Source organism: Xenopus laevis, chromosome 9_10L, assembly GCF_017654675.1.
Source record: "Xenopus laevis strain J_2021 chromosome 9_10L, Xenopus_laevis_v10.1, whole genome shotgun sequence".
In the NCBI taxonomy this organism is placed as follows: Eukaryota; Metazoa; Chordata; class Amphibia; order Anura; family Pipidae; genus Xenopus; species Xenopus laevis.
The window spans coordinates 2,458,015-2,481,095 of NC_054387.1; the positions used below are offsets into that span (position 1 = coordinate 2,458,015).

A 23,081-nucleotide genomic window follows, 5' to 3' on the forward strand; every position below is an offset into this window, starting at 1 on the left:
TTGCCTTGGGCTTTATACGGACACCGACTTAATCCTCTGCTTCATGGACAAACCAGTAATCCCCCGAAATTTAATGGGATCCCAGTATTCCTTTACTCCCAGTATCCGACTCTCTCCGGATCCATTAGGCAGAGGCGCTTCCATCAAGTCAGGGCTTCTCTCCTGGGTATTGTTATCTGAAATGTCAGGCTTTACGGATAAGGAGGGGTTTCACATCATTTGGAGCATCGGGATTAAATCTAGTGAATACAATCCGGTGGGTGTGGGAAGTACAAGAGGGGCAGGAGGGGGGGATCAGGCCAACATTTTGAACTGAGGAGGGATCTGCAATCAGAATTACACTCTATCCAAGGCTTAGCGCACATTAGACATGTCATTGTACAACATACATAAATCATACATAAATCATACATAAATCATACATAAATAATACCCCGCACACACACACTATGGGACTGACATTCTGTATCATACTCAGCGGCTCTAGGTCATCCAAATGCCTAAAGGTGATTTTCTATTATCCTCGATGGAGAGGCCATTTAATGACTAAGAACTTGTAATCTTAAAGCTGATCCTATTTGGAGTAGTAATAAAGATTATTGTGGATACTGATACCCAAACCCTTGTGTGTGAGCCCAGATCTCTCCACTGCTCTGCTTCTCATTGGGCTGACATTAATAAAGTATTACCCCTTACTACCCCTTACTTTACATTATTAAAGTACTACCCCTTACTTTACATTATTACTACCCCTTACTTTACATTATTAAAGTACTACCCCTTACTACCCCTTACTTTACATTATTAAAGTACTACCCCTTACTTTACATTATTACTACCCCTTACTTTACATTATTAAAGTACTACCCCTTACTTTACATTATTAAAGTACTACCCCTTACTTTACATTATTACTATCCCTTACTTTACATTATTAAAGTACTAACCTTTACTTTACATTATTAAAGTACTACCCCTTACTACCCCTTACTTTACATTATTAAAATACTACCCCTTACTATTCCTTACTTTACATTAATAAAGTACTACCCCTTACTATACATTATTAAAGTACTACCCCTTACTATTCCTTACTTTACATTATTAAAGTACTAGCCCTTACTTCTAGGCATCCTACAATTGAGGAGGAGGAATGTTACCTTAAAGGGGTTGTTCACCTTTAAATGAACTGTTAGTAGGATGTACAGAGGGATATTCAGAGACAATTTGCAATTGGTTTTCATTTTTTATTATTTGTGGTTTTTAACTTATTTAGCTTTTTATTCAGCAGCTCTCCAGTTTGTAATTTCAACTGGTGGCTAGGGTCCAAATTCCCCTAGCAACCATGCATTGATATGAATCAGAGACTGGAATATGAATAGGAGAGGACTGAATAGAAAGATGAGGAATATAAAGTAGCAATAACAATACATTTGTAGCCTTACAGAGCCTTGTGGGCCCCACAGCCAATACAGGCCCCTGCCAGGAACTGTGGGCACCAGCACTCGGCCCTGTCCAAAACACACACATGATCCTGCAGGTATATTGTCCCACAATTCTATAATTCCCAGGATTCCTGCTGGCACACTGACTCATTAGCCCCACAATTTCTGCACTTATGCCCAGATTATTATTAGTAGTAGTAGTAGTAGTAGTAGTATTATTGTTATTATTAGTAGTAGTAGTAGTAGTAGTAGTATTATTGTTATTATTATTATTATTATACATTCAATTGGGACATAATCCAGTGTAGTGCAGATGTATTGGCACATAATGCCAGTATCCTTTTCATTTGTGGCACGCCAGAACTACAACTCCCAGCATCCCCCATCAGTACATAAACTGGAGGACAGCATATGCTGTTGATGGAGGAACCTGCCATTCTCTCTCTCTCATACACCCCCCTTGCACCCTTGATTTCCACTTCAAAACAGACCAGACATAATGAGATAACATTCCTCAGTGTCTGGCCTGAAGCCTCCCAGAAAGTCAAACAACCTAATAGAACCAGTGCAATCATGCCCCAGAATAAAAATGCAAAGCTTTTGCTTAACGAATGCTCTCTAGGCATCAGAGCTTGCGATTTGCAGACTTGTCTAACACATTGCACTACTGGCTCTGACTCCTGAAACAATGTAGCAGAAGCCAGACCTGGAGAAGAAGAACAGACCAGAAGAAAAGAGGAGAGAGGTGAAAGAGATGAACAATTACAGCTTTATTGTACCTAAATGCCACCTGTAGCTTGGCAAGCCCCGCCCCTTTATGGCAGTTCCGCCCCTAACTGCCAGACCCCTGCATGTACATCAGGCTGTTGGTTGCAGTGACCTGTAACTGAATGGAGCCCATATCAGTGAATGAAAGCAGCATGGCAGCGCAGCTTCTGTACCACTTTATCACAGATACAAAAATAGACCTAAATGCCGCCGCACATGAATGGAGCCCTAACTGTCATTTTAGTTTGGCAGCTCGACGTGGCTCAGAATTACTGAGAAACCCTTTTGTCACTGGGAAACACACAGGCTCAGGGATTACTGATCTGCACATTAACCTTTTATATGGAATAAATCTATATATATAGACTGTACTGGCGTATATATATATATATATATATGTGGCAGTTTATAAATGTCTTGGATCCCATGTGGGTTGGTTTCCTGTAGATTTTTTTATAGATTTTTCTGATTTTTGTACAGGAAATTCTTAATTTGGGAAAGCCAGTGAGATAACTAGTAATAACATCTTCAAGAACAAAGAAAAAACAGCAAGTCCAGTTGATTGGACTCATTATTATACATATACCATGACCTGTATGAATGAGAAGCTTCATAGACACTGGTACAGGTCCCTACTGGAATATTTGACACGGTAGAACCTATTACAGATGAGAGTGCGGACAGAAATTAAAGGAAAACTTACCCTAGAATGAATACATCAGCAACAGATAGTTTATACCATATTATGCGGCCTGTTAAATAATCTTCCCAAACTAGAATATAGATATCAGTAAATCTAGCCCTTTTATTTCTTTTATCTTGAGCCGCCATTTCTGTGATGCCTCAGAGATCACCTGACAGGAAACGCTGCAGCTCTAACTGGAGCAGGAAGTAAAAGACAGACCTTTGTCCAGTAATTGAGTCATGTGACCCAGCAGGTGTGTGTGTGCACCATGAATCGTATGGTCCCTTAGTACTTAAAATGGCAGCTTTCTATCTAGGAATACCCAATGGCATTTATTACTAAGCGGTTTATTTAGGTGAAGCGGGGTTTTACATATGAGCTGTTTTATGTGTTATAGTTTTATAGAGACCTACATTGTTCGGGGGTATAGTGTTCCTTTAAGGTATGAAATGCGTTGACTTAGTAGAGATACATTTTCCTGCTTGGATCAATGGCTGACCCCATCCAACACTCTACTCGGCAGCGGAGGAATGCTGAGGGAGGGGCCAAGCAGGGACAAGTGCCTGGAGTAGGAGGGACAGGGACTCTGATAGGGATAGACAGGGACAATGAGGCTTTTAGGCAGAGGCAGATAGGTAGAGACAGGCAGATAAGAAGACAATGAGAAGCAGAGAAAGTGAGGAGAAAGCACGAGATTTACAGAAAATAAGGAGACGGGACTGAAGAAGTGACGGGATGAGTGACAGAGCGTGACAGCAGGAATGATAAAGCGCTGCAGTGGGGAAGAAATTAATCTTTATAGACAAAGGCTCTGGAGAAGTAGCAGCGAGGAGGAGATACTGCAGCAATGCCAGGGAATGGGATAGACAGACTGCAGCAGTGATAGCAGAGACAGAGAGAGAGAGGCTGCAGCAGAGAGGGAGGGAGACAGAAGGAAAAGGGAGGGAGAGAGATTGCAGAGGAGGCAGAGAAGGAGCCACAGGCAGAGATTTAAAGAGCAAGACGCAGGCTGAAGTGTATTACTGGCCACTGCTTTCCCTCTGAGACACTTCTGAGACATTACTGCTACTGCTGCTACAATAAAATAACAAAGAAAAGGAAGGAAAGTGAGAGACTGCTGCCATCCTGCCCCGTCATTCAGGAGCTGCACCCTGAGCAGAACTTGACAGCACCCAAGTCTGGGCAAATGAGAGGAGACAGCACCCGGTCCAGGAGTGAGGGCAAGACATGCCATCTGTAACCTTGGGAATGGAGAGAGACTGCGTCCAATAAAGCCAAGAATACCCAGCGAGCACCGTAAGCTGCGAGACTGCTCAACTAGACCGTTGCAGAGGGGACAATGTGCTGATGACTTACCTGGACCCAGTCCAACCCACACTCAGCGCAGGAGGGACGGCCGTCGGGGGGCTCTTTATTTTGTAAACACAGAAAGAGGTCAAAAGATCTCAGAAGTAGACAAGAAGAATAACTACTTTGTATATATAGATATTCAGCATATCCCGGTGGATACTGTTCTATGGGATTCAATGCTATAATTAAGCCAAAGGCACCTTTAAAGAGTCCCATCGAGCTTGTTATCTTCTCAAAGGGACTTTATTAAAAGCAGGAGGGTCGTCAGAAAGGGACTTTACGGACTGTAGTTGAACAGAGACTCCTTCGATTTCTTTTTCTTTCTTTTTTTGAATTCGCCGAGCAGAGTCGGGATCTCAGTGGTCATCATGACGGAAATCACTGAAAGCGACCCACAAAATACAGAGCAGAGACCCCTGGGGAGCAGCATCGGAGGAGGTTGTGGTCTGCCTGAGAGTAAGGTATCCTGAAAAGCATCATCTCTTCTTCATTTGACTGCCTGTCCCGACATATCATAATCCCAACATCTTCTCAACATTCCATCACTCCAGCTTGCTTGCACATGGATCTAGGGGGCCACACCATTCACTTTACCTGAATCCAAAGGGGTCACTCCATCCATATCAGTAGCAGCACCTGTTTCCCCTAAACCCTTCATCTAACCAATAGGTTTTGTTCATGAATGCACCTGGTGAGGACAATCGTAGGTTGTAAAGCCAATAAAGCAGCAGACGATGGTCTCTCCTCTTACCTTCATAGTCTGAGAAAACATATAATTCCCTTAACGTACGGCACCTTTTTCTCAGTGAGAACCCAAAGTAAGTCTTGGAGTCTTCTCCAGGACCTAATCCAGTGGCTTAGAAAGAATCACACACCTTTATTCAATTACTATTGCCTATTGGAGCAGAACACTTTACTTTTTGGACTCCAAAGCAGCGTAGGGACCTTATTTGCTGTCCTGGTTCATGTGTTAAGATTCCCAGGTCTAACAGTTTCTGTACCCCGAAAGAAGGCAGCAGAACTTGCACTTTTTGCCCACTTACTCTTCCTAGAACTTTGCTCCATCAATCGTATCAATCATTATCTCCACCTTATGAACCTCTGAGAGATCCACCACTATGGGGGCTTCAAACTATTCCCTGGGTGAACCAAAAATTATTTGATAACAGATTTACTGGATTGGGGGAACAGTTGGAAAAACTAGATATTTCCAAGTGTCCCCAGCATTGTTATTATTATAAATATCTTGTTTCCAAACATCTTACTTTAAGGCTGGTGGCACATGGGATGTCTTCTCCACCGGTGAATCTGAGCCAGAAAAGAAGTGTCTGAAACTGCCACCTCCCAAGAGCAGTTCCAGGCTCTAAACTGTCAGTACTGATGGTGGCAGGCGGTTTCCAATGTGAGGTCCAGGGGCAGGGGCAGGTCCAGGCACTCCTTGGATGGCTGAACTACATCATCCAAACAAACATTCCACCATCTTTGATGGAACTGGCCAACAAACAGAGGTCAACCATCATCTCCATATAATAATACTAAACCCAATGGTGCTGGCCAATAAGGACGCAAGTATAGAATAACTCGTTAACTGCCTACCCAATAACATTAGCAGCTCCTTCCACCGCATAATTAGTGCCGCCACCCTCTGCTTCACATTAGCGGCGCCTAATTATATGTATGTAAATAAACACTTTGATTGAATGTAAATAAACACTTTGATTTCAATTAAGAAATGCACTCAGGAAAAGCAATCAGATTACGCCTGTGATTGACAGTTAGTAAAGGAGAAATGATACCAGGAACCGCCAACCAGCCGAGGCCGATCCTATAATAACTGATCATTTTAACCAAAAACGTCAGATATCTATTTTAGCAAAACAGTATCAAGAAGCAATGACATTTACCGGGTTGGAATGCAGATCTACGTGTAGGCTAATTGCTGTGCAATTTATTCCTTAAAGGAACAGCATGTCCCCTTGATTATGGTGCAAATCTATGGCTTTTCTTATTGATAGAACTAGAAAAGGCAAATTAAGAAATTGCAGCTGCTCCTTCTTCCCAGTGTCCTGCTTCTTGCAAGATAGATACCCCAGAGAAGTCCTATATACGTGATTACAGACCCCAGAGAAGTCCTATATACGTGATTACAGACCCCAGAGAAGTCCTATATACGTGATTACAGACCCCAGAGAAGTCCTATATACGTGATTACAGACCTCAGAGAAGTCCTATATGCATGATTACAGACCCCAGAGAAGTCCTATATACATGATTACAGACCCCAGAGAAGTCCTATATACATGATTACAGATCCCAGAGAAGTCCTATATACATGATTACAGACCCAAGTCCTATATACATGATTACAGACCCCAGAGAAGTCCTATATACATGATTACAGACCTCAAAGAAGTCCTATATACATGATTACAGACCCAAGTCCTATATACATGATTACAGACCCCCAGAGAAGTCCTATATACATGATTACAGACCCCCAGAGAAGTCCTATATACATGATTACAGACCCCAGAGAAGTCCTATATACATGATTACAGACCCAAGTCCTATATACATGATTACAGACCCCAGAGAAGTCCTATATACATGATTACAGACCTCAAAGAAGTCCTATATACATGATTACAGACCCAAGTCCTATATACATGATTACAGACCCCCAGAGAAGTCCTATATACATGATTACAGACCCCAGAGAAGTCCTATATACATGATTACAGACCCCAGAGAAGTCCTATATACATGATTACAGACCTCAGAGAAGTCCTATATACATGATTACAGACCCCCAGAGAAGTCCTATATACATGATTACAGACCCCCAGAGAAGTCCTATATACATGATAACAGACCCCAGAAGTCCTATATACGTGATTACAGACCCCAGAGAAGTCCTATATACGTGATTACAGACCTCAGAGAAGTCCTATATACATGATTAAAGACCCCCAGAGAAGTCCTATATACATGATTACAGACCCCAGAGAAGTCCTATATACATGATTACAGACCCCAGAGAAGTCCTATATACATGATTACAGACCCCCAGAGAAGTCCTATATACATGATTACAGACCCCAGAGAAGTCCTATATACGTGATTACAGACCCAAGTCCTATATACATGATTACAGACCCCAGAGAAGTCCTATATACATGATTACAGACCCCAGAGAAGTCCTATATACACGATTACAGACCCCAGAGAAGTCCTATATACATGATTACAGACCCCAGAGAAGTCCTATATACATGATTACAGACCCCAGAGAAGTCCTATATACATGATTACAGACCCCAGAGAAGTCCTATACATGATTACAGACCCCCAGAGAAGTCCTATATACATGATTACAGACCCCAGAGAAGTCCTATACATGGGGTTACATGATTATGGAGCATATTTCACTAAATATGGAGTACAAGGTTATTTTAGTCCCAGACAATAGTCTACAGGGGGTCTATACACACACAGACCCCAGACAATAATCAATATATATTATTCCTTGTCGCTGATCTATTCACAGGGCTAGTTAATTACAATGCACAAAACTGCACTCTAAATACAAAAATACAAAAATCAGCAGATCTTGTTCTTTTCACAGGGTTCTGAAACTTCTGAGTTTCCACTAGGGATTCCCTCACGCACAGGTCTGTTATATACCAGGATATATCCCGAGGCAGTGCCCCAGAGCTGATGCCTTAGGGTTAAATATATAAATATATTTTATACATTCACTACACGGCGGATGAAGAGATTTCTGTACTTGAAACACTTTCTCCCCTCCATGTACATTTCCCCCAAACCTAGCGGCGATTTTATTTCTTTATGAAGCCAATAGGCTGATTTTGCGTCCAATAAGGATTAGTTATATCTTAGTTGGGATCAAGTACAAGCGACTGTTTTATTTTTACACAGAAAATCATTTTTAAAAATTAGAATAATTTGGATAAAATGGAGTCTATGGGAAATGGTCTTTTCCGTAATTTGGGTTTCCAGGATAACGAATCCCATAACTGTACAAGCGGAATAGCAACTGTACCATAAACATCATATACAGTCATAAAGAATCATATAGCACCTGCTTTAATAAGTGGCCTGTCCCTTTAAACGGTTATCCACACAAGCCGAGATTCCTGCGGAATAAATAAAATATTTAAGTGGCACATGCATCCAGGCTACGGCTGTCTCTCTCCTTATGCAATAGGCGTATTTGTCCTATTTGCAGATATAAAGCGATTGATCCCTGCAAGTCCTATAAATGCACGAAACGCGCTGAGATAAGGCCGCCTGCTCCCCGGCATCCACTATATGATTTATTGTATGGGTGATACAGACTGGCCAGGTGCCTCATTGTTATGGTAATGGGCAAAATAGGGACACATTGTCAGTAATACATATGTGAATTACATATAAATCCTTATGCGCAGTGCTTGTGTGATGTCATCAGGTAGTGAGTGATGTCATGTTTAATGAATTATAATATATAATAATGTGCTTCCCTAACAATGAGGACCATTTTTTCGGCCGCCCGCATACTCAAAGCAAAATCTGTTTCAGTCTGGATACAACTCTTCAGACTCAGGTGCACCTTTATATACAGGAAACCCAGTATCCAGAAAGCTCTGAATTACGGAAAGGCCGTCTCCCATATTTAAAAATGATTTCCTTTTTCTGTGTAATAATAAAACAGTCGCTTGTACTTGATCCCAACTAAGATATAATTAATCCTTATTGGCTTTATTTCATGTTTATATGATTTTCTAGTAGACTTAAGGTATGAAGATCCAAATTATGGAAAGATCCATTATCCAGAAAACCCCAGGTCCTGAGCATTCTGGATAACAGGTCCCATTCCTGTACTTGATCCCAACTAAGATATAATTAATCCTTACCGGAATCAAAAAAAGCCTATTGGGTTTATTTAATGTTTATATGATTTTCTAGTAGACTTAAGGAAAGAAGATCCACTATCCAGAAAACCCCATATCCTGAGTATTCTGGATAACAGGTCCCATACCTGTAATTGATCTCAGCTAAGATATAATTAATCGTGGTTTTAAGCAAAAACCAACCTATTGGGTTTATTTCATGTTTACATGATTTTCTAGTAGACTTAAGATATGAAGATCCAAATTGCAGAAAGATCTGTTATCCAGAAAACCCCAGGTTCTGAGCATTCTGGATAACAGGTCCCATACCTGTACTTGATCCCTTAATCCTTATTGGAAGCAAAACCAGCCTATTGGCTTTATTTAATGTTTATGTGATTTTCTAGTAGGCTTAAGGTATGAAGATCGAAATTACAGAAAGATCCGTTATCCAGAAAACCTGAGCATTCTGGATAATTACATTCATATGCAAAATCTGATTGTATTTTCCTATGCGTGTGTCAAGCCCAGCTGCAATATTATTAGTAATCACAACAGGCCTCACATTTGGCTTTTTTTCTTGTTTTTTTGTGCCAGTATTTCGCCAGCAAAAGGCAATTATTCAGCTGCGCGCGTTGTGTAAAGGTGGGCAGACAAATCAGCAACGTCAGGGTATTTTTAGGTCCAACACCGGGATGGATCAGACCACGTCACCTGTGATAAATGACCTTCCCCTGCTTAAAAATCCGAGCGCATTTGCTGACGGAGCAGGGGGAAGAGGGAGGTGGGAATGAGCTCCAGGGAGGGGGGAGAGAGCGGCACCACACGGAGGGGCTGCGGCACAGAAACAGGGCACAAGCCTGGCACAGTTACAAAACCTTCAGCCTGATGTGTAAGTTCTGCTGACGCGAGGAAACACGCGGCGCTACAGTTATTTCTCCGTGTGTGTAATGAATAATACAATATATTCCGCTACGTTGCAGAATATAAACAAGGAACAATGAACCCCCGCTGTGCCAGGGGTAGAACTACAGACGAAGCAGGAGGTATAGGGGCCCCAGGAGGCCCTAATTCATATATCAGTTCAATAAATATTCGTAAAGCAGATCAACCTCTAAACATTTTGGGTTCCTGAAAAAGAATTTGCTTTGGGGCCCAGTAATATGTCGTTACGCCATTGCCCTGTGCGGCACAAGAGCAGCATCCGAACTTCCCGGCGCCGCCTGCAAATGAATGCGTCACGCCATGCTCTGTATACGTGAGTCAGGGTAATTACAGGCTGTATAAGGACCAAGGACACATGCTTATTAGCACATGCTGTGACATGTCATTATAAAGCCCACGCTCAGTGTCTCACACAGGCACCCTAGTCAGACGGGAGGTAAGGAGGTGCAAGCAGCAGGAAAGGGTGCAGGCTCAGAACAAGGGGCACAAACTAGTGCCCTAACCCTGCCACCAACAAGCAGTGCGGCCGTATGCTGTAAATAATGTAAGCATTGGGTTGCTATGGGTTACAAGGCTGCAGAAAGCATTTGCGCAATCCCAGGCTGCCCCCCAATGTTTTCAACCTCTCTAATTTATAGGGACCCCAATGTTAAACAAGCCGCCCTTTACATGAGCCCGCGTGGCAAAAAAAAACAACTAAATGTGACTAACGTTACTGGGCCCCACAGCGAATTCGATTAAGGGCCCCAAAAGTTGGCCTATTCTACCAATTAAAGGAGAAGGAAAGCTATTGAAGCAGTTTATTGCCAATAGATTACCCACAGTAGTACAAGCTCTAACACTATATTTATTCGGCAGAATGCTTTACCATACTTGAGTAAACAGTTCTAGAAGCTTTCTGTTTGTTAAGGATAGCAGCTGCCATATTAGCTTGGTGTGACATCACTTCCTGCCTGAGTCTCTCCCTGCTCTGGGCTCAGATTACAGCAGGAAGGGGAGGAGGGAGAGAGGAACAAACTGAGCATGCTCAAGCCCTAGCCCTGGAGGTTTAAGCTGAAAACAGTTAGTCTGATACAGAAGCCCATGAGTACACAATAGAAGGAAAGAAATGTGCTGTTTCTTTTGACTCAGAGCAGCATTACTTTGAGGCTTTACTGGTGTATTTATATAGATCTTTCTAATAAAGCTTACTTTATTTTAACCTTTCCTTCTCCTTTAAATTGTTCATTAATTATGGCCTCCGACACTTCTGAGACCCCGGGAAACACAGGGTCTGCTTCTGATGGAGTAGCAAGGATACGTTTACAAATGAGTTTGTTCCCTGCAGAGCTTACAATCTAATTATTCTGAACCCAACTGCCAAGAACAGTATATGGATCCACTTGGCCCTTTTATCTCTTTCTAAATGAATGATATCCAGGCCCAAATATGCCCCCCTGTTCCCCCCTCATGTTCTCCACCCGGATTTCTGTGTCCGCAGAGTAACATGAGCGGGTCGAAGCAGATAAACGGCTCTTTAGACTGAGCTCACACTTGGCCTCGTCCCAGCGACTTCAGAGGGATCCGTGATAAAGGGGAGTTGGCTTTAATTCTGACTTATAATAGAGAGGCAGGGCTTTCCATAGGCTTCTCATAGGTTAAAAATAATAGAACGCTCAGTCTTTTTCGCTCCCGTTCGCCAATGTCTCCCGTACGCACTGTTCTTGGGAATCAGTTGGCTTTGCACTTTTAAAGAAACTCTGTAATTAAAACTAATTGTGGTCCTTGGGGCTTTTTAAACATTGTGCAGAGAATAATTAGGAAATAAGAGAAGCGTCGGCCAAAACCCGGGCACTTTTAATTGGAGAACATTCCAGTCTTTGGATAAGACCAGGGCCTCGAGGATAACGAAGTGAGCAGGGAGCGCATTTATCCCACGTTTATTATACGTGGAACAGACATGGGCCACATTCACTTAGATGACGTGTCTCCATATTTAATTGCTGATTGTCCCATGGAGCTGGACACAATGGGGACAACTAATGTCAATGTTATCTCACTCTATGGGGAGTTAAAATATGAAAACATAATAAATCCGTGCACTTTAGTAGACAGGCCCATGAGATATAAGGTAACAACAGGAGGCGCTATAACAGGTTTAGAATTCACGTGAAATCCATTATTTGAAACGTAACGATTAACCATGAAACATTGTTTTTCAGGAAGGGAGAAACCCCTTTTATTATAAAGCTCATGTACCTTGAATCCTCCCAACTCATAGGGGTAAATTTATCAAAGAGTGAAGTTCCGCCGCTAGAGTGAAATTCCGCAGCTCTCCATTCATTTCTATGGGATTTTGAAAGGCGTATTTATCAATGGGTGAAAGTGAAAGTTTTTGATAAATACGCCTATAAAAATCCCATAGAAATGAATGGAGAGCGGCGGAATTTCACTCTAGTGGCGGAACTTCACTATTAACTTCACTCTTTGATAAATATACCCCATAGTCTGCACCAAGTGACACTAAACAAGAGCTGTTATTGCTGATTTAGATCTGAACTTGTCTGTACCTTTATGTTTTTCTTCTCTTGTTTAGCCCCAACTCCACTTTGGTTCTCCTCCCATGAATACTCCCTTCTCCTCATTGTGTTCTTCCATTTCTGCCTAATGTGTTGTGATCCAGCTGTCAGTCGTGTGCCCTGGGCCCGGGCCCTACTCGGATGATAGTTGTGACCCCTGTCACTGGTCTGTAGGGCCTGTCACATCTCATCTGCACATTTAGTTCTTCTGGGGGGTCCTATGACCTCTTGTAAGGCAGGGAGCACCAGTGAGATTCCAGGGTGGGGTGGAAATGGCCTCAGTCCTAGAATTCTCAAAACCCCAGAATCCCCCTCTCGAGTCTCTTCTGTTTCATGCATTTCTTCTCCTCTCTATTATTGTTTCTCTTTGATGTCTTCTCCAGCTTCAGCGTTTTCGCCGTTCTATCTCTCTGAAGACAATCCTACGCAGTAAGAGCGTGGAAAACTTCTTCCAGAGACCACTCAGTGAATCCAAAATACCTTCTGATGTCCTTCTCAGCCCTCCTGCCCCTCCACCTCCCCCTTCCCCACCTCCAGTCCCCAGTGAGGTTCTTCCCCAAACTGAACAGTCCCCACACCCTTGTCACAAGCCCCTCTCTGTCCTGCAACCTGTCCAAACCCACAGTTTCCATGAACACGTCTTCAAGAAACAGTGCCCCTGCCACTTGTGCCATCAGATCATTGTCGGTAAGTGACGTCGGCTTTTCTCCTTGAGAAACCCAACGGTTAATTGGCATGTGGCCTCAGGCAATCAATGGATGTGACATTATTCGATGTATATTCCAGGAAACTCCAAGCAAGGCCTACGCTGTAAGATGTGCAAGATTGGGGTCCATCTGTGGTGCTCGGAGGAAGTGTCTCATCAGCAGTGTCTGGGGAAGATGGTGAGATAAGTAAAAATGTGTTAACCATAATGGCACACACCCCCGTGTCTTGCCTTCTATCTGCCTCTCTCTCTTCTATAAATGTATCTGGGCTCCATTCCATCTGCTCCTGGCAGTCCTCCTTACATACAGTATATTATCTGCTTCCAATTAAAAGCACAGGAACATTTAGACATAAATGCGCTGCTTATAAATTGAAATACTAGACTGGGGTCCTCTTCTGTTTCTAAGAGGTATTTATGTGGGGGGCAGACTAAGTGCATTGTATAAAGTCCCAAACAAGTCCCTTCTTACCTTCTATCCATGATAGGTGCCCACATATAGTCATAGCCTTTCTTCTCTATCTCCACTCCATGTTCTCTTCACTTTTCTACTCCAAAATGACCTCTCTGCCTTCTCCTAACATCTTCTCTCTATCTCTCGTATCCGATGTCCTCAGCAACTTTGTTAGAACTTGGTGTCTCTGCTTTCTATGCCCTCTCTTCTATATGTTCTCACCTCCAAACTCTTTATGTCCCCTTAAATTCACCATTATCATCCTAAGCAGGGCTGATCCTATCAAATGTGGGGCCCAATTGGGACCATGTTGTCGGGGCCCCTAGACAAAGTGTTGCTGGCTACTGACACACCAAGTATTTAGGAAAATAAGGGCATACAGGCACAAAATAGAAAGGAAAGGGGCAGACAAGGTAAGAGTGAGAGGGATGAAATAGGGGCACATAATAGGGGCACACAGGGTAAGAGAGAGAGGGAGGAAATAGGAGAGTGGACTGGGCCAATTAGTTTGGGGCAGGCTGGGCCGATTCAGCTTGGGAGCAGGCTTGGTTGGATTGGGGGCAGGCAGGGCCTATCAAGGTTGGAGGAAAGCTGGGCCTATGAGAGTTGGGGGCAGGCTAGACCTATGGAGTTGGGGGATAGGCTGGCTTATCAGAGTTGAGGGTGGGCTGGACCTATGGATTTGGGGATGGGCTGGACTCTCAAAGTTGGGGGCAGGCCAGGCAGCATCATGTGCTGAGGGAAATATTATCTGTGCTGCCCTGTGGTGTGGGGCCCCCAGAGGTGCGGGGCCCTATTGGGCCCAATTGGTGCAATAGGCCTAAGGCCGGCCCTAATCCTAAACAAATCCTTGTGAACCCCAACTTCCCTATTTCGTAACTAGAGTTCGGGAACTTAGTTACAAACATATGAACTTATATAATAAAGATTAATCCACAAACATTTCAGCTTCAGTACATTTATGCTAAGTCAACTGGTCAGCATCTAATTGGTCAAGAGTGAAGCCCATCACGCAGTACCAAACTATATTTCCATGTAATAATGTAAATTTGGTAGAAGACAAAATATAAACGTATCCTCTGAATCTGATGTCTGGGACTGCTGAGAACATTTTGGGCAGGTTTTCTATAATATTTTACTTTTACAGTTGACATTTTGTGGTCACTTCTGGGAATTGATCACAAATTGTCTTGTAATCATCTCTTCCAAGGGTTGCGATGCCTCTCTTTCCCATCCTATTTAACATTTCAGCATTGAATGTTGTAACTAGAGACCATCCTCAGGGATCTGGGGGTAAATGATTGTGTCTTTGTAGAGCACTGGTGGAACATTTCAGGGAGAGGAACTGGGTCAGGAATACATTCAAATGCTAGAATCTTATATAATAGTGGATGTTAGAATTCTACTTGATGGTGGTGAACATTTTAACATATATCATTGGTGGTTCCTCTGTTTGCCCACCAAACCTAACTAACAGGGTTTTGACATTTTAATCTCCATCTTCCGTCTACCAACATTTCTCCTGCTTTTTTCAGTCTACATCTTTCCGACGTAACTTCAGCTCTCCTCTCCTGATCCATGAAACTCAGTCCAGCCCAAAGGAAATCCCACAGCCTGGTAAGAGACAACTAACTCTGTGCATCATGCCTGGGGTGGAAAGATAAGAAAGAAGAAAAAAGAATAAAAATCTAGTTTCTCAGCAGTCTGCCTTTTGGTTGTCAAGGTGAAGGGCTTGTTTGAAGTTCACCCACTCCACCAAGACTTTTCTTTCTGTATCATTAGTTATCAGTCGAGTGTCACTATGGAATCGGTGTGTGGGTTTCACTCTCTCCACACTAAAAAAAGTTGTGCGTCAGTAGGGGAAACAAAATCCTATTTATAAACATACCTGGGAACTTCCATACCAAGTGTCCTTGGGATAATTAGTCTTGCCATTAATAGTGTCAACCTTTGACAGCACAGTGGTGCCGTAACCAATCAATCAATGTCACATAAAGTAACAAGGATGGTAGAGAAGGACCTCCATGCAGGAGAACTTGAAAATACGAAGGTCTATATCCCAACGGTTATTTGTGAAGTTCATTGAGGGCCATTGGGTTGAGGATGAATGTTGTTTCCTATCCTAGATGTTCCTTAAGCCAAGTCTAAAGGCCACGTTTGTTCTTGTTATGAGGCAACAGCTTTGTGTCTTTTCTCAGTGACGTCTACTAACCATTAAACAGGCACATACGTATAGAAAAATATATCCTTATAAACATTGCTTGGTGATACAATCACCCCTGTTGTAAAACATAAAGCTATTAAAAGTCAACTTGGAGTTTCATGACTTATGTTACAGCTCTTCTCGTGCCTTTATGTAGTCATGGGACACCTTGGTGACTTCCAATATCCTTATATCTTACAACAGGGGGTACCATATGCCATATTTATATTTTTACAAAGAGGGTACATTGTTCCCTATGTAAGGAGCTGTCTCTCTTTACTCTGTGCTCTCTCTTTTTTCTCTCTCTCAGCCCCTGGTCCAAGAGGTAAGGTGGACCCTGTGTATGAGACGCTGCGCTATGGCACCTCCCTGGCTCACTTTAACCGCTCCAGTTGCAGCAGTGTGTCAGAGTCGCCCACCCGCAGTCTGGTGAGTGGGGGCACATGGACTGGACCCCAGAACCAACATTAGGGTTCCCTTATGCCCCTAAAGTGCCATGTTCTTTTTGCCCTGCAGGGCGAGCGGGAGGAGCGGCTGGAGGATCCGGAGGGCAGCATTAGAAGTAGTGAAGAAAGTCCCAGTCACCCAGGTGAGGGCAGGGAGGATATTTTATTACTATATATATAAATATATGTTCATGCCAACCCCACCTCAAACCATGTTACTCTGTCCCTTGCAGTGTTTCCAGCAGAGAGCGAGGCTGCTGTAGGTGAAGATGCCCGCAGTGTGTCTGTAAGTCGTCTGTCTGTCTGTCTGTGTGTATGTGGGTAGTAAGAGGTAGGACATGTTTCCTTGCATGGCTCTGAATTCATCCCTTATTGTTTATGCCCCCAGAGCTTAGCGGTTGCAGGCCGCCCCCGTAAGGAGATCTCTCCTATGTATTGCTATGTGGCCCTCTACAAGTTCCTTCCGCAAGAAATCAATGACCTTCCACTGCAGTGAGTATGCCACCCTGTGCCCAGTCCTGAGCTTTCTGCCGTCATTAGTTATTTACTTTGGTTTGGGCAAATACCATTTAAATATTTGCCTTTCCCCATTATACCCAGACCATGTCCCCCCAACAGAGCTCTGTACTCCAACTTCTTCTGGATTCAAGGGGCAATAGAGGTTTCCTATGTCCATTTCCTCTTCTGTCTCTTCTTTTCTCTTCATTCAGCCCCCCATTTTAATCCTTATTTCCCCCTTTTCCTTTTCCTTTTGCTTGTATTTCTCTCACTAGGCCCGGGGACAGAGTTATGGTGCTGGATGACTCCAATGAGGATTGGTGGAAGGTAAGAAAACAAACTAGTAGTCCATGCCAAGCAGGGAGGTTGGCAGAAGACCCAAAGTCACCTCAATCTTTTCTTTACATTATAAATCAATATGGCCCCTATTGCACATCTAAATATCTACTTGTCGGGAGAACAGGGGCCCCAGTGTCAGTCAATGGTGGGCCCTAGGTCCGATAGAGATGTCAAGAGAACAGTGGGAACCAGGGAGAATGAAAGCAGAGTTAGCAGTTTAAACGGGAGGCGAAGAAGAGGAAGGAGCTTCATAATCTGTCACTGAAAATAGGTTATTTATACTTAATATCTGAGCACCTGCTGTGGGATATGATTATAACTTGTTTTGGGTCTCCTAAGGACCCGTCTCGGCTTCCATTCTCCTTGTGACAGCCCAGCTGCATGCGGATCATTGTCCCTGTGTTAATCACAGTGGGTGACCAGGCAGATCTACCCACACGCCCACAGAACAGGGCATAGAGAAGCACAGAGGGAGGCCAGTGCCAGAGGCAGACGAAAAACATACACAAAAGGGGAGATTGGATGGAGGGACGGGGGTCACCGGATAAATCAGGGAGGGAGAGAAATTCAAGGGTGGGATAAAACAAACTGCCTGTGTGCATCCATTCAGCAAACATGCAGGAAAGGAGAACCCCCGTGCAGCCTCCCTTACTTGCAACTGCATGCACCGATGCAACCTACAAGCTTTTAGTATCAGACTGGTCTCAGTGTTATGAGTTATTCAGCCTGAGTGCAGGACTTTGAGTGCATCTCAAATGTTCATTGTCATCATAACTCCTTATTTCTATGTGGTGCCTTTTCTACAGGCGTGTCCTCTATAGAGGCCAGAGGAACAGATCAATCCTGAATAACAGAAATGATCTCTTGCCGCCATGGATTCCTCCAAGAACTTAGGATTTTACTTTGTCGTTCACAGGGGAAATGTGGGGACCGGACCGGATTCTTTCCTGCAAACTTTGTGCAGAGGGTGCGTTTGGGGGAGACCGTTTGGAAGAGCACAAAACCCTTCCAGGGGATCAAGGAACAAGGGCAGCTCTGTCTGAAAGAAGGGCAGGTAATTAATGGGCATATGCCAACATGATAGGAGGGAATTGGGCATCAGCTCCAAGAGGGATCAATAGAGAAATATTGTTGGTGGACAATGTTGCCTTCAACAGCCTCTGTGGTTTTGGGACACATTACCTAAACAGATAGATAGACAATCGAATGGCTTCCTATGAATGGCTTGAGCTTATAATGATACATTTATACATAAAAGTTGTATTATAGGGATATGTAAACCCTAATCATTGTCCACCTAAGTTCACCTTCTCCCCAGCCTCCTATCATGGAATATATTCCCTTTCACTTACTTGTTCTCGGTTTACCCAGAGGCTGTATCTGTATCTCTTCCAGTATTCCTAATTGACTGTTAGAGCTTTATCCAATTATAATAGCACCCTGTCTTTCTCCTCCTCAGGTGTGCGTTGGGGTGGTCAAGCCAGAGATGGAAGTTTTCATTAAAGTCTCCAGTGGGAAGAAGAAGGGTTTGGTGCCGCAGGATTGCTTGATTGAGATCTGAATGGTCACTGCTGCTTATTATTATTATTATTATTTTTTTTTTTTTTTTTTTAATTGGCAATAAGAACAGTGGAGAATCAAGGACCCCAGTTTCAAATGAATGAGGCACTCTGAATTTGCTGCTATACCACCACTTCTATTTAAAAAAAGGGGGATAACCCAGCTCCTTATTACCCTGGCACTGATACTATGGCCTTTAATGCTGCATTGAGTCTTCCCTTCCCTGTACATATGCAAAGAATATTCTCTATATCTGTGCATTGGGCACAACTCCACCAGGTGTCTGTGACATCATCACTCAGGGCCAACTCTTCAGGGAAAGCCACTTAGTGACCTCATATGTGATATCAACAGCACCATCCCCAATTCCAACCAGCCCTTCCAATCCATTGCCTGTGCTCTTCCAACCAAACAGCACCTCAGGAGTTGGGTTATCTTCTCAAGCACCACCATGAGCGTTCCATCCATGAAGAAGGACATTCGTTGACGATGAAAAGGAAGACAAGGACTCTAATTACGGTTACTTATCTCTAAAAAGGAATTGGTGAAGGGTTCTCAACATCAGCATGGTGGAAGGGATGGGGAGATGTGGAGGGTGGGATGTGGTTAATGGGGACTAATTGGGTGGCAATATCAGAAAGGCATGGAAGCGTTGGAGGAGAAGGTGCAAGGAGCCTGGGAATATACTCATAGATGATATACTAGAGAGGATATGCTGAGGCTACATGTGGAGAGAGGATGGATGTGCCCTCACCAGGACTTGCCTATATATAAATGAGATATTAGATACATTTCCATAACCCACTTAGTGTAACCTGAACCGAATGGCAGCTGACATATCAGCACCGTATCCCTCCCATGTACAGCAATGTTAGCGCCCATGCCTTAAACTAAACCCCAACTGTTCCAGACCCACCTTCTGCCATTCATGTCTGCAAAGGGGAAGTTCACCTCAAAATGAATTTCTTGCTCTCTGGTTGCTTGGGCCACCGATCACGGCAACCGTATAGCAGTTTCATCAAGACTTGGAGCTTATGGAATGGAATAGCAAGTTCCCCTTCATGTCTGATGCATGTACAAGTGTGTATAGGTGTGTGTAAGTGTGTAAGTGTGTAAGTGTGTAAGTGTGCTCAGCAAGACTGTCAGTGGACGTTATTGCAGCCTCACCGCAGACATGACCTACGTTGACAAGCCCGGCTGACTGTGATTGGTTGAAAGCAGGTGCCGCGGTGTAATGACAGTTATCTCCTTTATTGTAGTTCATATTCTCCCCTATGGATTAACTTGTGTATTTCTTTTTTAGTTCCATAGTTGCCCCAAGAAGTCATATCTATTCTTCACCCCCTGTTCCCAATACCCCACACTCTTCCCTGAATTGTCTCCCCCATTCCTGCCTCTCCCGCTTGCATGCCTTAGTCCCCCTCATTAGTTTCCCTCTTTCTCCCTCATTCCTCTCTCTCTGTCCGCTCTGTTGCTCCCATTCATTCCGCTCCATTTCTCCGTTTTCTCCTCGGGGCACGTTCTGCTTTTTAAGGGCACGTTTTATCTTGCCACCGCCGCACTGTATAGCAGCAGCGAGTATCTGTCCTGCTTTCCCATAGTGGCGGGAAATAAATGTTATCCCAAATAAATGTGTGCCGGGGGGCGGGGGTGCTTGGGGCCTACTCTGTTCTGCTGTGACAGTCTAAATGTAACCACAAACATACACAACCTTTATTGTTACCCACACGGCAATAATGACCCCAGTAGGAGCAATATTCTGTTATTTAACCTGATTCAAACATTAAAGTGTTAATTACCCCTCTTGTCTGACATTTTATTGGGGAGATGCTGAAACTGGTCAAAGATATCATGAAAATCACTGCCAATAAAATATTGAATTTGAAAAGTATAGAAAGTGCCGGTGGCACAGGCAGGGATTGGGGGGCATTATGGGGAAAGCAGTAGAGTTGCCACCTGGAAATGTCGGGTTTGTTTCCCAGAAAGTGCGGGAACCCCACCAAACAGTCCCAGATGCTTCTGCCAGTTAATAATATAATATTGTATATGTGAGTGTAACTACTTGAGGGTCTATAAGGCAAGTGCTAGAACTGGCAGCTCCATGTGGAACTGAATTGTGTAGAACCAAAAGAGGAATAACATTAATATTGTAGTGAGGGGGAGTCAGGAGAGAGACAGTCCAGGTGGGAATGCTAGACGGCACATAAGAAGTGATGTACAAGAGAAAGAGTGCAGGCGATGAGACAATATATGAGAGAGTGAGAGAATGAGGATATTTTGGAGATGAAGTGAGGATAGAGGTGCATATGCTTAACTGGGCACAAAAATGCTCTCTCTCTCTCTTTCACTCTCATTCTCTCTCTCTCACTCACTCTCTCACTCTCATTCTCTCTCTAATGCTCTCTCTCACACTCTCATTCTCTCACACTCACACACTCTCTCACTCTTTCTCTCTCTCTCTCACTCACACTCTCTCTCTCTCTCTCTCTCTCTCTCTCTCACTCTCTCTGTCTCTCACTCTCATTCTCTCTCACACTCTCTCTCTCTGTCACTCACTCTCATTCTCTCTCTCTCTCACACACACACTCACACACCCTCTCTCACTCTCATTCTCTCTCTCTCTCTCTCTCTTTCTCTCCCTCACTCTCATTCTCACTCTCTCTCTCTCTCTCTCTCTCTCTCTCTCTCTCTCTCTCTCTCTCTCTCTCACACTCTCATTCTCTCTATCTCTCACACTCACACACACTCTCTCTCACTCTCTCTCACTCTCATTCTCACTCTCTCTCTCTCATTCTCTCACTCACACTCTCTCTCTGTCTCTCTCTCTCACTCTCTGTCTCTCACTCACTCACACTCTCTCTCTCTGTCACTCACTCTCATTCTCTCTCTCACACACACACACACTCACACACTCACTCACACTCTCTCTCTGTCTCTCTCACTCTCATTCTCTCTCTCTCACTCTCACACTCTCTCTCTCTCTCACTCTCATTCTCTCTCACTTACACACCCTCTCAGTCTGTCTCTCTCACACTCACACACTCTCTCTCTCACACTCTCTCTCTCTCTGTCTCTCTCACACTCACACACTCTCATTCTCTCTCTCTCTCTCTCATTCTCTCACTCTCATTCTCTCTCTCTCACCCCTCCAGATACAGAGGTGGGGGGGGAGACAGTTCATTACATAACCAAACCTCATCCATTAATCCCCATCATTTCCCTGAGTGCATTCGCCAATCTCAATCAGCTCAACTGGGGCTTTTAAAAGAATGAGAAAGAGGGAGAGGACCTTGCACAGCCCCCAAAGGCCCCCAAGAGGTGTGGACTTTATTCACAATCCTATAACCAGAGATGAACATATAATTAGAGACATTTTCACTATACGCTCAGTTACCAGGGATCCTTCCGCTCCATTAACCCCTTTCCTGCAGTGGAGGAAATGACCATCTAAATGATCACCGTTCCCTCCATAACCTCACGATTATTATTATTATTATTATTATCCATTTGTTGGCACAGGAGAGAACTAAATGCCACTGCCAACTGCCAACAGCTGTAGGAAAACTCACGTCAGCCATTGCTTTGCTTTTTGATGCCCCTCCTTAGTGCTAGGCGCCCTGGTTTTCCAAACTGAACAATGGAGATTTGCCCTCACAAGATGGTTGATGGGTGGAATTTATGTGATATGGGTTTGTTCTGGTATTTATTAGATTCTTTGCCCCTCATCTGAAGACAAAAGCAATCCAATAAGATACAAATCAGTAGCACACGTTCAGTGTCGGACTGGGATGCCAGGGGCCCACCAGAAAACCTTAGGTTGAGGGCCCACTTTCCAAACTATTATACCTCCTCTCCTAACTCACCCTCTTTATTCTCCTAGTCTCTTTTCTCTGCATACTATTCTATATTCTTTAAATATTAAGCCTCTTTATTCCCATAAAGAAATAGAGAATGACTATGAAATAGGCCAAAAGGTTAGAAGCAGGAGGGCCCACTGACACCTTGGCCCACCGGGAGTTTTCCTGGTGGGCCAGTCCGACACTGCACACGTTCCTCACATCACATAAGATTGGCCCTTGACTGTATCTCAGTGACTAGAGGACCTCCCTCTTTATCCTGGTGGTCAACCCCCAATAAAATAACTGATCCAGAAACATTTGATGTTGTCTCTCTTGTTCCTATTGCTCGTACCCATTATGCACAATATTTCTTTACCCCGGGCACAAGCAGCA

At 43.7% G+C, this 23,081-nt stretch overlaps 1 protein-coding gene across 1 annotated transcript; it reads left to right on the forward strand.

Annotated features, from left to right (window-relative positions):
• Positions 1–3,471: 3,471 nt before the first annotated feature.
• stac2.L (SH3 and cysteine rich domain 2 L homeolog) lies at positions 3,472–20,649 on the forward strand. The gene is made up of 11 exons (XM_018234718.2): positions 3,472–4,709; positions 13,027–13,330; positions 13,430–13,527; positions 15,339–15,420; positions 16,317–16,435; positions 16,523–16,595; positions 16,686–16,738; positions 16,841–16,944; positions 17,226–17,277; positions 18,206–18,343; positions 18,749–20,649. Exons 1-11 carry the CDS (start codon positions 4,617–4,619, stop codon positions 18,848–18,850), a joined length of 1,218 nt encoding a protein of 405 aa, XP_018090207.1. The 5' UTR covers positions 3,472–4,616; the 3' UTR covers positions 18,851–20,649.
• Positions 20,650–23,081: the final 2,432 nt, after the last annotated feature.